This window comes from Anolis sagrei, chromosome 4 (genome assembly GCF_037176765.1).
Source record: "Anolis sagrei isolate rAnoSag1 chromosome 4, rAnoSag1.mat, whole genome shotgun sequence".
Classification (NCBI taxonomy): Eukaryota; Metazoa; Chordata; class Lepidosauria; order Squamata; family Dactyloidae; genus Anolis; species Anolis sagrei.
The window spans coordinates 29240683-29253780 of NC_090024.1; the positions used below are offsets into that span (position 1 = coordinate 29240683).

At 38.4% G+C, this 13098-nt stretch overlaps 1 protein-coding gene across 2 annotated transcripts in view; it reads left to right on the forward strand.

The window, feature by feature from the left end:
• Positions 1-12805, forward strand: part of DPYS (dihydropyrimidinase) — a 40855-nt gene extending 28050 nt beyond the window's left edge. The window contains exons 8-10 of one of the 2 annotated variants that reach the window (XM_067467332.1): positions 5137-5344; positions 9164-9266; positions 11804-12805. In XM_067467332.1, the coding sequence (XP_067323433.1) occupies positions 5137-5344; positions 9164-9238 (283 nt within the window). In that variant the 3' untranslated portion in view covers positions 9239-9266; positions 11804-12805. Of the gene's footprint in view, positions 1-5136; positions 5345-9163; positions 9267-10646; positions 10737-11803 lie in introns of those variants that run through there. The other variant, XM_060775757.2, reaches the window with a different exon arrangement.
• Positions 12806-13098: the final 293 nt, after the last annotated feature.

The following is a 13098-nucleotide window of genomic DNA, read 5'->3' on the forward strand; positions in this document are numbered from 1 at the left end:
CAGCTCTGTGTCCCAGAATATCAAGGCAGAAAATGTCACATTATCTGCTTTGAACTGCAATATATGGCAGTATTCAGGGATATGGGGCTGTGTGGAAGGGCCCTTAAGCACCTTGGACAACACAGAGCCCTTCCACACAGCCCTATATCCCGGAATATCAAGGTAGAATATCCCACAATATCTGCTTTGAACTGGGTTATTGGAGTCCGCACTCAGATAATGTGGGATTTTCTGCCTTGCTAGTTTGGGATATAGGGCTGTGTGGAAGGGTCTTCATTTAAAGGCTGGATAAAATATGGTGTTGATTCAGCTCACTAATATGAGCATCACCAGTTAGCACTGATACATATACATTGCTGTAGAAGTCTGTCTGTCCTTTGGCAATATAGTGTTCCCTCGCTACTTTGCGTTTCGCTTTTCGTGGACTTGCTGTTTTGCGGGTTTTGCCTCCCAGTTTATGATTGGCAGCCGTTGCCCAGAGCGGCATTCTAATCCTGTCTCCTGGCAATGATGGAGTGTGGAAGGGAGTTCAACCTCCCCCTCGGGAGAGAGGCAGCCAATCAAGAGAGATTGCAAAGCAAAGCAGAGGTAGTTAGCAAAAAAAAAGAAAGAGGTGTGTGGTGCCTTTATCTCTCCTCGCTTCTGCCTTGCCCTCAGAATGCAATATACATATATAGCATGCCTACTTCCCAGATTTTCACATTTTGCGGGTGATCCTGGAATGTAACCCCCGCGATAAGTAAGGGCAAGTGTAGTCAGACACTGAGGGAAAAAACATGACGAGAAAAGCACAGCAAACCTCAGGCTTTGCAGAGCTGACAAGATGGTGGAAGGACAGAAATGCTGGCATGGCTCCCACCTATTCTGATTTCTCTCCTCCATAACTCTTCATATAAATATATATGAATTTAGCCAACTATGTGCACAGTCTTTCCTCATAACACCATGGTTAAAGAAGGGAATTAAATGCAAACCTAAAGTTAAACAAAATATTTCCAAGGGTTGTATCAATATGCTGTGTAATTATAATTTATACATATACATTTCTCCCACTGTGTATTTGTTCGTTGTTTTATATTGTCATACGCGCTGGTATTCTAAGCCTTAATTGTGTAACCTTGGAATTAGAGATAATAAATATAATTAATATTATATTATTCTCTTAGTAATTTTGCCATATATTTAAAAAATTCACTTGTCTGCCACAACAGCAAATCTTTTGCATCATTATTATTTCTTACCTGCCTCTCCCTATGGATCGAGAAATGAATTATAAGTTTCTAATATTTCTGTATGGATTTAGCTATGGCAATTCTACAAACAGGATTTGATGGTGGTGCATTTCTTTTGCAGGCAGAAGAAGATCATATATTTTCATTCTCTTTTAGATTTCGTTTTGTGCGCTTCCTTATTTTAGATGAAAGGAAGAACAAAGAAAAAACAACAGAAGTCAGTCTCTGTGTGAACACAGTGTGGATTTCCTCTGCCTACAAAATGTCAGCTGCTTGCTTCCTACAAAGCACAGATTCCTAGTAATTTGAAGGCAGAAATGCTGCATCATTTTCCTGTCAATCTGGGGCATTTCTTAGTTCTTTGATGCAAAAGATTCATGCTTCCAATTTCTTGCTCACTACAACATACCATTTTCATATCCATAGTTTCTGGCTGGTGCTGCCCTTCCTTCCTTCCTTCCTTCCTTCCTTCCTTCCTTCCTTCCTTCCTTCCTTCCTTCCTTCCTTTTGTTATTCCTCTCATTATTTGCCAGGCTTGCTAAATAACTCATATGCAATTTTACTTTGTGAGTCTGTAAAAAACCAGAATTGATAAACGTCATGTTCCAGTTCCAGTTAAAACATTGTGCAACATAGAGTAGAGGATCTAAGACTGCAATATGCTAATATACTTGGAAATAAGCCTCACTGAATTCTCTTGTGTTGATTCCTGGGCAGGCATGTAGCCGGGGGGGGGGGCGCTTGAGGGGCTTCAGCCCCCCCCCCCCCGAAATTCTCATGGTGGTTCGCAAAAAGGCCTTACTGGTGCATTATTTAAACTGTTATGTTTATTCATATCATGATCTGATCACCATACTCAATATTTCCCATATGCATGGGGGTATTGGGTAATGATACAAAAGGTTTGCTAGGCTAGACCCTCTTTCACTCAGACTCAGCCCGCCCCCGAAACCCCCCCTGAAAAAAATTTAGCCCCCCCCCCGAAACGAAATCCTGGCTACGGGCCTGTTCATGTGTTTAGGATGGTACCCTCCTCCACCATCACCACCCGCAATGGATGGAAAAATACTAAGCTAATATTTGACTCTTTATTCAGCTCTGGCAATGGGATAGGGGTTTTCCACTACCCCTAGGGGTTGCAACCAAAATATAAGGAAATGGCTAAGGAGCTCAGGAGGATTGCTGCCCCCAGGATGTGCTACTTAACTCCTCCTGCAAATAAAGGAATAGAGATTTAATCTTGATTGCTGAAGTCCATAGTTTTCAGTGGGATTTAGTTGAAACTTCTGCATTTATAGTAAGAATTGGTCATTTAATTATTACTACTTACTAATTAATTTAAAATAACTAATAATCAATTTAGCCATAAGAAAATTTTGAGGCAAACCTAGTGTTTTCCTGCAAGTGGTCCACCCATACAATATGGCGCTAATCACTCTTTTCCACTTTTCCATGAAGACTTTTGCATAGAAAAGAGCACTGAAGAAATCATTGTCCTTCAGAAAGAAAGAAGGAAGGAAGGAAGGAAGGAAGGAAGGAAGGAAGGAAGGAAGGAAGGAAGGAAGGAAGGAAGGATATGTTACCATCCTGTGGGAGGCTTCTTTCATGCCACCACATGGGAAGCTGGGGTTGACAGATGGGAGCTCGCCTGTCTTGCAGATTGGAGCTGCCAACCTTCAGGCCTTCAGGTCAGCAATTCGGTTGGAACAAGGGTTTAACCAGTTGCACCACTGTGGCTCCTGCCTAATAATAGGATAATGTTCCATCTTAGGGCCCTTCAACACAGCCATATAACCCAGAATATCAAGGCAGATATTCTGCTTTGAATATCTGCTTTGAACTGGGTTATCTGAGTCCAGAGCAGATAATGTGGAATTTTATACAGATTGTGGAAAGGGCCTTAGTCCCAGTTTATGATCACCACCATATATGCACCCTATGGCATGTTTTGGTAAGATATATTTTGTCATACCACAGAAACAAGCTCTGCATTTGTACACAAATGTATGGTTGTCCTACTGAAAAATTGCACAACACATGATGTTCATGCATATGTTTCCAAGTTCATTCCTGACATTTATACTAAAACAAGAGTAGAAAATAATGAGTTAAAAGAAAAGATGCTTCTTATATAGTTCACTTTGTTGAATTAAAGAAATAGCATGGTCTTTCTTTGTAGCATACAGATTCTTGCCGCATAGAATATTTGAGCTCAAAAAGAACCCAAGGGCCATCTGATCCAACCCCTTGTCATCCTACCACATGATATCATGCAATATCTGTTGCCAGTCTTCCAACTCCCCACTATGAAGCCATTTTCAGCTCTTGATAGGCAAAACCCTGATCACTCACCTGGTGCAATGAGGTCTGGGTGCTTCTGTGGTGGCCTGCTTGTGATAGCGAAGGGAGAGGGGAATGTCCTCTCCTTTCACTGAAAAAAGGAAGATGTAATTATTTATTTATCTGTTTTAATCCCACACTTTGAGTAATGATGACTTGTGAAATAAAACTAAAATACAAGGGAAGCAACACAATAGGAGGGTGGAGGTTCAGCGCCCACTCGGAAGTGTGACTTTGCACTCCCAAGGCATCACAGTTGTATACAGATACCCACGTGATAACATCATACAAAAAAGGTCCAAATATGTAATTAGGGCAGTCAATTATATAGAAAAATCAAGAAAGAAGTATGTACCCCAAAATGAAAAACTGGTTTTATAACATGGGTATATACTAATTAGAAATCTACATTAAAGTTGCAATGCACATCACCAAAGTGAGAAAGACTGCCATCAGGTAAGCTGTGAGTCTTCTCAATCTACTGTCAAAGAGCTCACTGCAAATGTTCAGGATCCTGCTCTCTTTAGCTATTTTTAAACCAGAGGTGGAACATATCCTTTCCACTACGGGACAGAAGAGGTATAAAGAGATGATAAAAATAGAACATATATCCACCCACATGGTCATGGGAACAAAATCAGAAGTCCCACTAAAGTTAATTGGGAACTCTTCAACAATAAAATGCAGCCCATTTTCCATGTGGGGAGGGTATCATGTACCATTTATTTTCTGCTGGAAAATAAACAGTAATGGATGTTTTTCCATTCCTTGTTCCATCCCACCAAAGTAGCATGAGAAATGTTATCACCACCACAAGCTGCTTGTGATAGTACTCTTGTGTATCATCCTCTTTTTTTCTTGTGCAAGAAAATATCTTCATAGATTGTGGTCCAATCGGGATCAGTAATTCCATAAGCCTTACTGAACATGCTTTCTAAAATAACAAATATTATTATTTATTTATTTATTTATTTATTTATTTATTTATTTATTTCAGACATTTATATCACGTCCTTCCCACCACCCACGGGGACGGGGAGACTCAGGGCAGCTCACAATTGGCAACCATTAGATGCCAAACAAACAGTAGCAATAAAATCACAATTAAAACATTAGGTAAAACAACAAATATAAACATTTGTTTAAAAGTTAAACAAATCCAAATCCAGAGTCATAATCTGAGGTCTGTCCAATGTCAATGACGTAAATTATTTGCATTATTATCACTGTGTCTGCTGCTCGGATGATTGGTCCCACAACCATAACTTAAGCTTTTTCCTAAAGGATAGGAGAGAAGGGGCCGATCTAATTTCATTAGGGAGTGTGTGCTACAGAAGGGGGGGCACCACCGAGAAGGCCCTGTCTCTTGTGCCCGCCAATCATACTTGCGAGGATGGTGGGACCAAGAGCAGGGCCTCCCCTGAAAATGGACATCTGAACTAATGTTAGGATTTCCACTTGTACTTTTTGCAGAGGTCAGATATCTTAGTCTGATGTTATAATCTAGTATAAAGGGTAAAAATGTTGAAGACTAAATATTATTTGTTCTCCTGTCCAAATACAGGACAATCTCAGCAAAGACCCACCACCATGCTATTGATTTCAATGTCTTTGAAGGAATGGTCTGCCATGGAGTGCCAGTTGTGACCATTTTACGAGGCAAAGTGGTTTATCAAAGCGGAGTGTTCAGTGTTACAGCTGGAGAAGGAAAATATATTCCTCGTGAACCATTCCCAGAATATGTCTATAAACGGATCAAGCAGCGTGATCAGGTGTGTGTCTATGAGTTTAGTGGCTTTTCAAATCTTTCTGTAAGCCTTTGTTGCTATTACCATTTTGTATCAGTTCAAAGCCTATGTAGTGCAGACGGTCTGTTTATACAGTAGGCAGACATTTGCTATGGCTATCCCACCAAGAGGACCAGACTGCAGTTGAATTGATCTTCTGCTCCTCAGCACATGATATTCCAAACCACACTATATATCAGTGGTTCCCAACCATTTTTGACCACGGACCACTTGACCAGGGACCACTTTAACCAGAGACCACTCTCCAGTATTAATACCAAAAGGATTACAAATCAGTTTTTGGTCAATTTTAGATTTGGTTTGCTTATTTGGAGTGCTGATTCAGAAAATTGCATTAGATAGACCGCATCAGCTCTAGTTTCTGATACAGAACATATTCCATCCAGTTCGCCCACAGAAAATCACATTTAATAATCTAGAGCTGCTAACCTTATTTTAGGTCTCACATCCCACCAGTGAGCCATGGGCCACAAGTTGAGAACCACTGCTATATAAACTAGTTGTTATATATAAGGCATGGGTAAACTTCAGCCCTCCAGGTTTTTTGGACTTCAACTCCCACACTTCCTAACACTCAGTGCCTATTATTTATAGCCATCCTGACTACTAGCCATTGATGACTGCATACAACATGAATGTAAAATCTCCTGTTAAATTCATTCAACTTTATATTCATAATTAGATCTTGTGGCAGGGAATTCCTATTTACATTTCTATCGTGGCTTGATATGTTATTGTTTAAGAATGTACAATAGAGTCTCAGTTAGCTGACACTCATGTGTAAATGTAGCCATACATACTCTAGTATAAGCCGACCCAAATATAAGCCGAAGCACCCAATTTTACCATAAAAAACTGAACCCTGCCACATGCACAATGGAGGACCTTCTTGCAGGAACACCAGAGGCACTCCAAGTCGCCAGCTACTGGTCAAATGGCATTTAACAGAATACGAAGTCTACAAACTCTGTGTTTTGTTTGTTTGTTCGTTTGTTTGTTTTTATTGCAATACAACTGTTTTGGTTCGCTCTTGACACGATAAATACCATTAAAAAACTAGGAAAATATATTGACTCAAGGGTGGGAAATGCAGCAGGTACAGGTAACTTTCAAAATAAAAATAGATACCAATAATATTACATTAATTGAGGCATCAGTATGTTAAATGTTTTTGAATATTTACATAAAAGTGTGATTTAAGTTAAGACTATTCAACTCGGATTAAACCATTATTCTAACAATCTTCAGTGTAAATGTGCTTATGTATCCTTCCAGTAATAATAGAGAGAGTAAAATAATAAATGTAATAAAATAATAACAATATGGTAAAATAATAAATGTAATAATAACAATAATATTATTGTAAAATAATAATAATAGAGTAAAATAATAAAAAATAATAATAGAATAAAATAATGTAAATGTAATAGTAATAGTAAATAGAGTAAAATAAGAAATGTAACATAATAATAATAATAATAATAATAATAATAACATAATAATAATAACCCAGTAAAATAATAAATAACTTTGCCCCAAGGGGGCTTTTTCAGACTAAAAAAAAAACTCTGGGAAACTCGGCTTATACTTGAATACATATGATAGTTTCTGCTTGCTTGAGAATTACTAGTAAAATAGGCCTAACTATTCTCTACCCAATACTATACCGTACTTTAAACTATAAAAGTTCAATTTCGGTTGTGATCAGTATTTTGAAAGAGAAAAGACTATAATAAATGAAATCATGCCATTGCATTGAGTTGATATTAATGCTGAAATACAGTTATTAAAAGCAAATTAAGATGAATAAAGGTAACACAGTTATACTGTATTATAAAAACAGCTTTGTGAATGCAGTACTGTATTATTTCTTCCATTTTGCCAGTAGCTTGAATTCTGGCTACTGTATTCCCTTTATCTTGAATCTCTCACTGTCTGGCTTTGTTGAAGGAGGGAATTTTATCTCTTACCTACTTTCGATACACCACCCTACTTTTATATATGATATCTTTATCATATCTTCTCTTACTCCCCTTTTCTACTAAACCAAACATTCTCCAATACTGTAACTTTCCCCTTCAGGGAATTGTTACTCTTCCATGCCAATTTGGGTTGCCTTTCCTGCAACTTTCACTGCATTTTTTTTATTTGCAATGGCCGAAGTAGCAGGCAATATGCAAGGATTTCATTGCAAAATGGATTGGGAAAGGACAATATAATTTTGGGTTTTATTATAAATTCCCTTTCTAGCTAAGGCCAAGGTGAATTGTGCTTTTTGTGCATCAATAAGACATTAGGTCATCATTTATATTAAGATATCTATCACGAATCTCTTTCTTGAGCTGAAAGGAGAGGTGGGTAATAAATTAAAATATTGTATTTATTATTGAAGGGTTATAGTTATCTCAGATATGACCACTATTATATATGAATTATTTGGAATTTTTAAAAACCCTCCAATATGCATAACTTTAGATTTGCTTCGTCTGAATTTAATTTGCTATTTTACTGCCATTCGTCTACTTGGAGCTTTTCCAGACCATTTTTTGTTCTCATGTTTCTTCTGCTTCAAATGGATTAAGATCAGAGTTCGGGAATGACTATTTTCAAATTTCCTGTAGTAAAAAAACGTAACATGCACTGAAATAATCAATATTGCAATGTGAAGGCACATTAGAGGGTCTATATCTAAGGATGCATCTACATGTAGAATTAGTGCAGTTTGAAACCACTTTTACTGCCATGGCTCAATGCTATGGGATCCTGGGAGTTGTAGTTTGGTGATGCACCAGCTCTTTTTGGCAGAGAACACTAAAAACACTGTAAAACTACAAGATCCATGGTTCCATAGCATTGCGCCATTGCAGTTAAAATGGTGTCAAAGTACATTAATTCCACCCTTAGTGGAGATGCAGGTCCATGGGTCAACGCTTGTGAGAAATCTCAGAGTATTGCATAATCCATTAGCCCATCATAGATTAATGGATTTTTATACACCATGGAAGATATTTATTTATTTATCGTGTCAGAAATGAATTGAGAATACAGTTATATTGTATAGAAAAACCACAAAACAAAGTTACAAACTTGGCATTATACTAAATTTCCTTTTACCAGTAGCTGGCCGCTTGGAGTGCCTCTGGTGTCGCTATAAGGAGGTCCTCCATTTTGCATGTGGCAGGACTCAAACTGCATTATAATAGGTGGTCTGTGGTTTGCTCTTGTCCACACTCAAATGTCGTGGACTCCACTTTGTAGCTCCATTTCTTAAGGTTAGCTCTGCATCTCATGGTGCCAGAGCGCAGTCTGTTCAGTGCCTTCCAAGTTGCTTTGTCTTCTGTGTGCCCAGGAGGGAGTTTCTCATCCAGCATCAGTCACAGACTGAGGTTCTGGGTTTTAGCCTGCCGCTTTTGGACTCTTGCTTGCTGAGGTGTTTCTCTATAGATCTTAGAAAGCTATTTCTTGATTTAAGGCATTTGTTCGTTGGCTGATATCTGAACAGAAGATGGGCCGGAGATGCCAATGCCTTGGTTCTGTCATTGATGACTGTGACTTCCTGGCAGATGCCAAGTGGTGCAATACCGGCTAAACAGTATAATTTCTCCAGCGGTGTAGGTCATAGACATCCTGTGATAATGCGTCATGTCTCATTAAAAGCCACGCCCACATCCATGAAAGATTAAAGTCTACACATTGCCCTGACATGGCAATGTGCAGTTTTGTTTGTGATCAGTATTTTGGAAGAAAAAAATAAGTATAATAAATGAAATCATGCCATTACAGGTCTGCCAGCCTGTTCCTGTGAAACGAACACCTTACGTGGGCAAAGTGATTTCAACCGCTACAGTGCAAAAATGAATGTCATGATCCAACTGATCTTCTGCAGGTAACTGTCACATTCTGTTGATCTCAAAGTCGTCCCAATCCCACATGCAGCAGGTCTGCATCCACATTAGAAAACTGCATTGCTCGATCGAGGTGCCTACCTTTGTTTGTTTGTAAATAATACCACATTTTGCACTGCAAAGGCGGGCACAAGGCAGTAAAAATTAAAACCAAAATCTTGCATTAATATATAACATTGATGGAAACAAGTAAACATAAAATTATACAACTTGAAATATAATTTCAATAGAGACTCTTCTCAGCCTTTAGCCTGCCAATTGACCACCCAACTTTTTGTTTCCCCAGTTAAACTGCAATACAGATGTCCTTTGCCACCATTCCCTCACAGCCCTTGTCTGTTTGATAAATGGAATGATTGCTTGGTGTCTTTTTAATCTAGTTCCCCTGGTTTGAATTCTTCCACATATTAGGCTGCCTGATGTGCATTTATAACCAGACAAGACAGTATGACATGGATATATATTAATTATACACAAGGAACAAATGTAGTTTAAACACTGTTCTCCCTCTCCATGGGATCGTATGCCAGTTCATCTTGTTCTGTGGCAACTACAGACCTAATTAATTGCCTCACCTACATACTGGGACCTATAAATCACACCAGTGATACCAGCTCTCCTCTCACTGGGATTTCATGGTCCTGGTTATTACAGAGGTGCTTGTGTTTTATTTTCTGCTGTCAGTGTGTTGGCTCTTCCTGCCTGCAGAATGGAAATGCCACCTGGAAATAAAGAACTCAAAGAGCTGTAGATCCTGAGAGACTGTTATAGGCACAGATATGCTTATATCTGCCTGTAACAAGTGTCTGAGATAGAGACTGAGATTTAGAAATAAAGAAATGTTTGCAGAACATCATTCAAAGAAAAAAATACCCTTTATTTTATTTTTTATCATCATTGGCACCATCACAGGCTTACGGACAAAGTTGGTTCCCCTTGGTTCTCACTTTTTCCCCATTAGTGTTACAGTCCAAGTTGACCTCAGACTTCTAGCCTGAATAAAATATTCCCTTTCCACAAGGCCCAATGCTTGGGTTGAGTAAGTGTTGGTCCTTTAGGTGAAGTCTCCAACAGTTGCTGTGGGGCAAAATTGAGGAGGAAAATTCTTGCTCAGCTTTTGAGCACCGGAGACAGTACTTTATCTCTACAGTATCCTCTTCCATATGATGCGGAGAAACATTTCAAGACAGCAGTGAAAAACTTTCAGAATAGGAATTATATATGCATAAGAGGCTCCATTAAGTAGCCTAGTCATTGCATTCTATGCTAGCGGTAATCTCTGAACCAGCAGTGGGAGTAGTTGCCTATAAAATGCATTACAACAGTTAACATATTTCATTTTTATTCTATCTTTTCTTCAGTGCAGCTTACAACATTCATTGAAAGAATACAACTGTAAGAAGTAGCATCAAAGAGCAATTAAAAATAATAAACTATTATCTTAAAAATGAGCACTGATTTAAAATATTTCAAAAACATTACAAGAAGATGGACTAAGTACAGCAAAGACACATATAACCCTTAAAAATCCTTCTGCAGTCGCCAAATGGTGTCCAGAATTTATTAGCTGAAGAAGAGCAGATAGGGCCTAGGAAATTTTGGATTGGCCAGCAACTGGATCAGTCCTTATATGTACTCGGTGGACCTAGAGAAAGCCTTATCCCAAGATCTCAAAACCTTGGCAGCGTCATATTGGCTGATACGGTCTTTCAGATAATCTTAACTCAATCTATATAGAGATTTAAAGATCCTAAAAAGCATTTTGAATTGATCCTAGAAATACTATAAATTTGTCACCAGGGACATTGTCAAGACAAGGACTTTGTCTTCTCTCTGTAACTAGGTCCAGTTAGAAGTTGGACTGCATCTTTTTGTATCCTTTGGCACATTTTGTATAAGGGCTATCTTATGACAGCTCCTATAGTGTATATTACCATAATCCATACAAGTAAAAAAATGGCATGATAAATCAAACATCTACAGGAAGAGCCACTGAAACCTGGTCAGAGTTGAATTCAAACTGCAAACTTTTTCAGAGGAGTATATAGCTTCACGTCTATTTCCTCATTGGTCTTTCGATTGACAAGGAACACCTCTGTCTTGTCTGGATTAAGCTTCAATTTGTTCATCTTTATACAATCTATTACTGACACCAGACATTTATCTAGTATCAAAATGACGTCCTTAGAATTAAATGGAAAAAAGAGATAAAGTAGGGTGTCACCAGCATAGTAGTGACTGGCTCTAAACTTCTAAGCAGAACTCTGCAGGCCAACAGCCAGGCCTTGAACTGGAATTTCCCAGCATGACCTTTTGTGATTGGCCTTCCAAGAAAGACTGGGGGTAATGTAATACCTCTATATCACTTTCTGAAAAGACAGCTCAGAAGGCTGGACCTGGGAAGAGATGGTTGAAGTTGTAGCCTGAGGACTATGGTTTTGAGAGGATGATGACAACAACTTGCTAATCAACATGGTCCTTTGGAATGTTTATATTTTGTCTCCATCTTGCCTTGTAGTTCAAAGACAGATGAAAATGATTCTGCTGCCCTACTTTTATGATCTGTTTTGGAATTACCTTATCTTGTGATTTTATTTCTATCTTGAAGATTTGTCAGTGATTTACTAGTTCAGCAAGACAGTTTTGATTATCTTAATGTGTAAGTGGTGTTTCCATCTCTGTTATTTTATAAATATCTATCTCTTGGAAACAAATAAGATAATTCTCTTTCCTGTGATTAATCCACTATAACACCGCGTGACTATCTTCTTAAAACGACTGTGATTTTATATGAAGACAAAAAGATGCCACATTCTGGACCCATGTGATGGACGAGATGACAGATCTGAAATTAATGAATTTATTTGCATTCCACAAGAAAAGTGTCAAGAATGTGTCTATAATAATATGATAAAACTATAACATAATAAGTTATGGATATATGTGTGGTTTTAGTTTTAGGGAAAACACAGCTACTGTTCTCCTAATCAGGGATGGCAATCATTTGTGCGCAAATGTCCTTGGGCTCCAACATCTAGTGCAGGAGTCCTTAAACAGAGGGCCAGGTCACAGTCCCTCAAATTGTTGGAGGGCCGGATTATCATTTGAAAAAATGAATTAATTCCTATGCACACTGCAATTTTAACAAATATAAACTTATTAGTATTTCAATGGGAAGTGTGAGCCTGCTTTTGGCTGATGAGATAAAATTGTTGTTGTTGCTGTGTGCTTTCAAGTCATTTCAGATTTATGTTGACCCTGAGCGAGGACCAGTTAAATGATCTTGGAGGCCCGTATCCTTAGTTTGAGGACCCCTGATCTAGTGGGTTGTATGATCAACCTCTCCATTCTCCTGCCTCTACAGTTCTGTATAGTATTTTGAGAATCTGAGGCACCTTTTGTTTTCTGGTTTGTAGCAGTTAGGGCTACTGAAATTCATCCAATATAAGTCTGACTTGAGCACTGTTGGAAAAGAATTCTATGGATAAAGTGGATTGCCAATAAAAGACAGAAACTTAAATTCGGTAACTCCTGGCTCAACATCCTTCCCATATCTAACAGAAATGTCATTCATTCATGCTTTGATCCCAAGGCAGCTGATGACAAAAACGTAGATGGGGGGAAGTTATGACTGTGGCAACAGGGTCCCAAATGCAACCAAGTCACAATTCATGAAGATGAAACAGTTATGGAAGAGTATATCTAGGTTAATGCTCCATATGCTTAGTGATAATTGTGGCACTATCACCATGATAGTGCCACAAAACCTACTTTACTGGGCATCAGCTACATGAGAAGAGATAGGCCAATTCT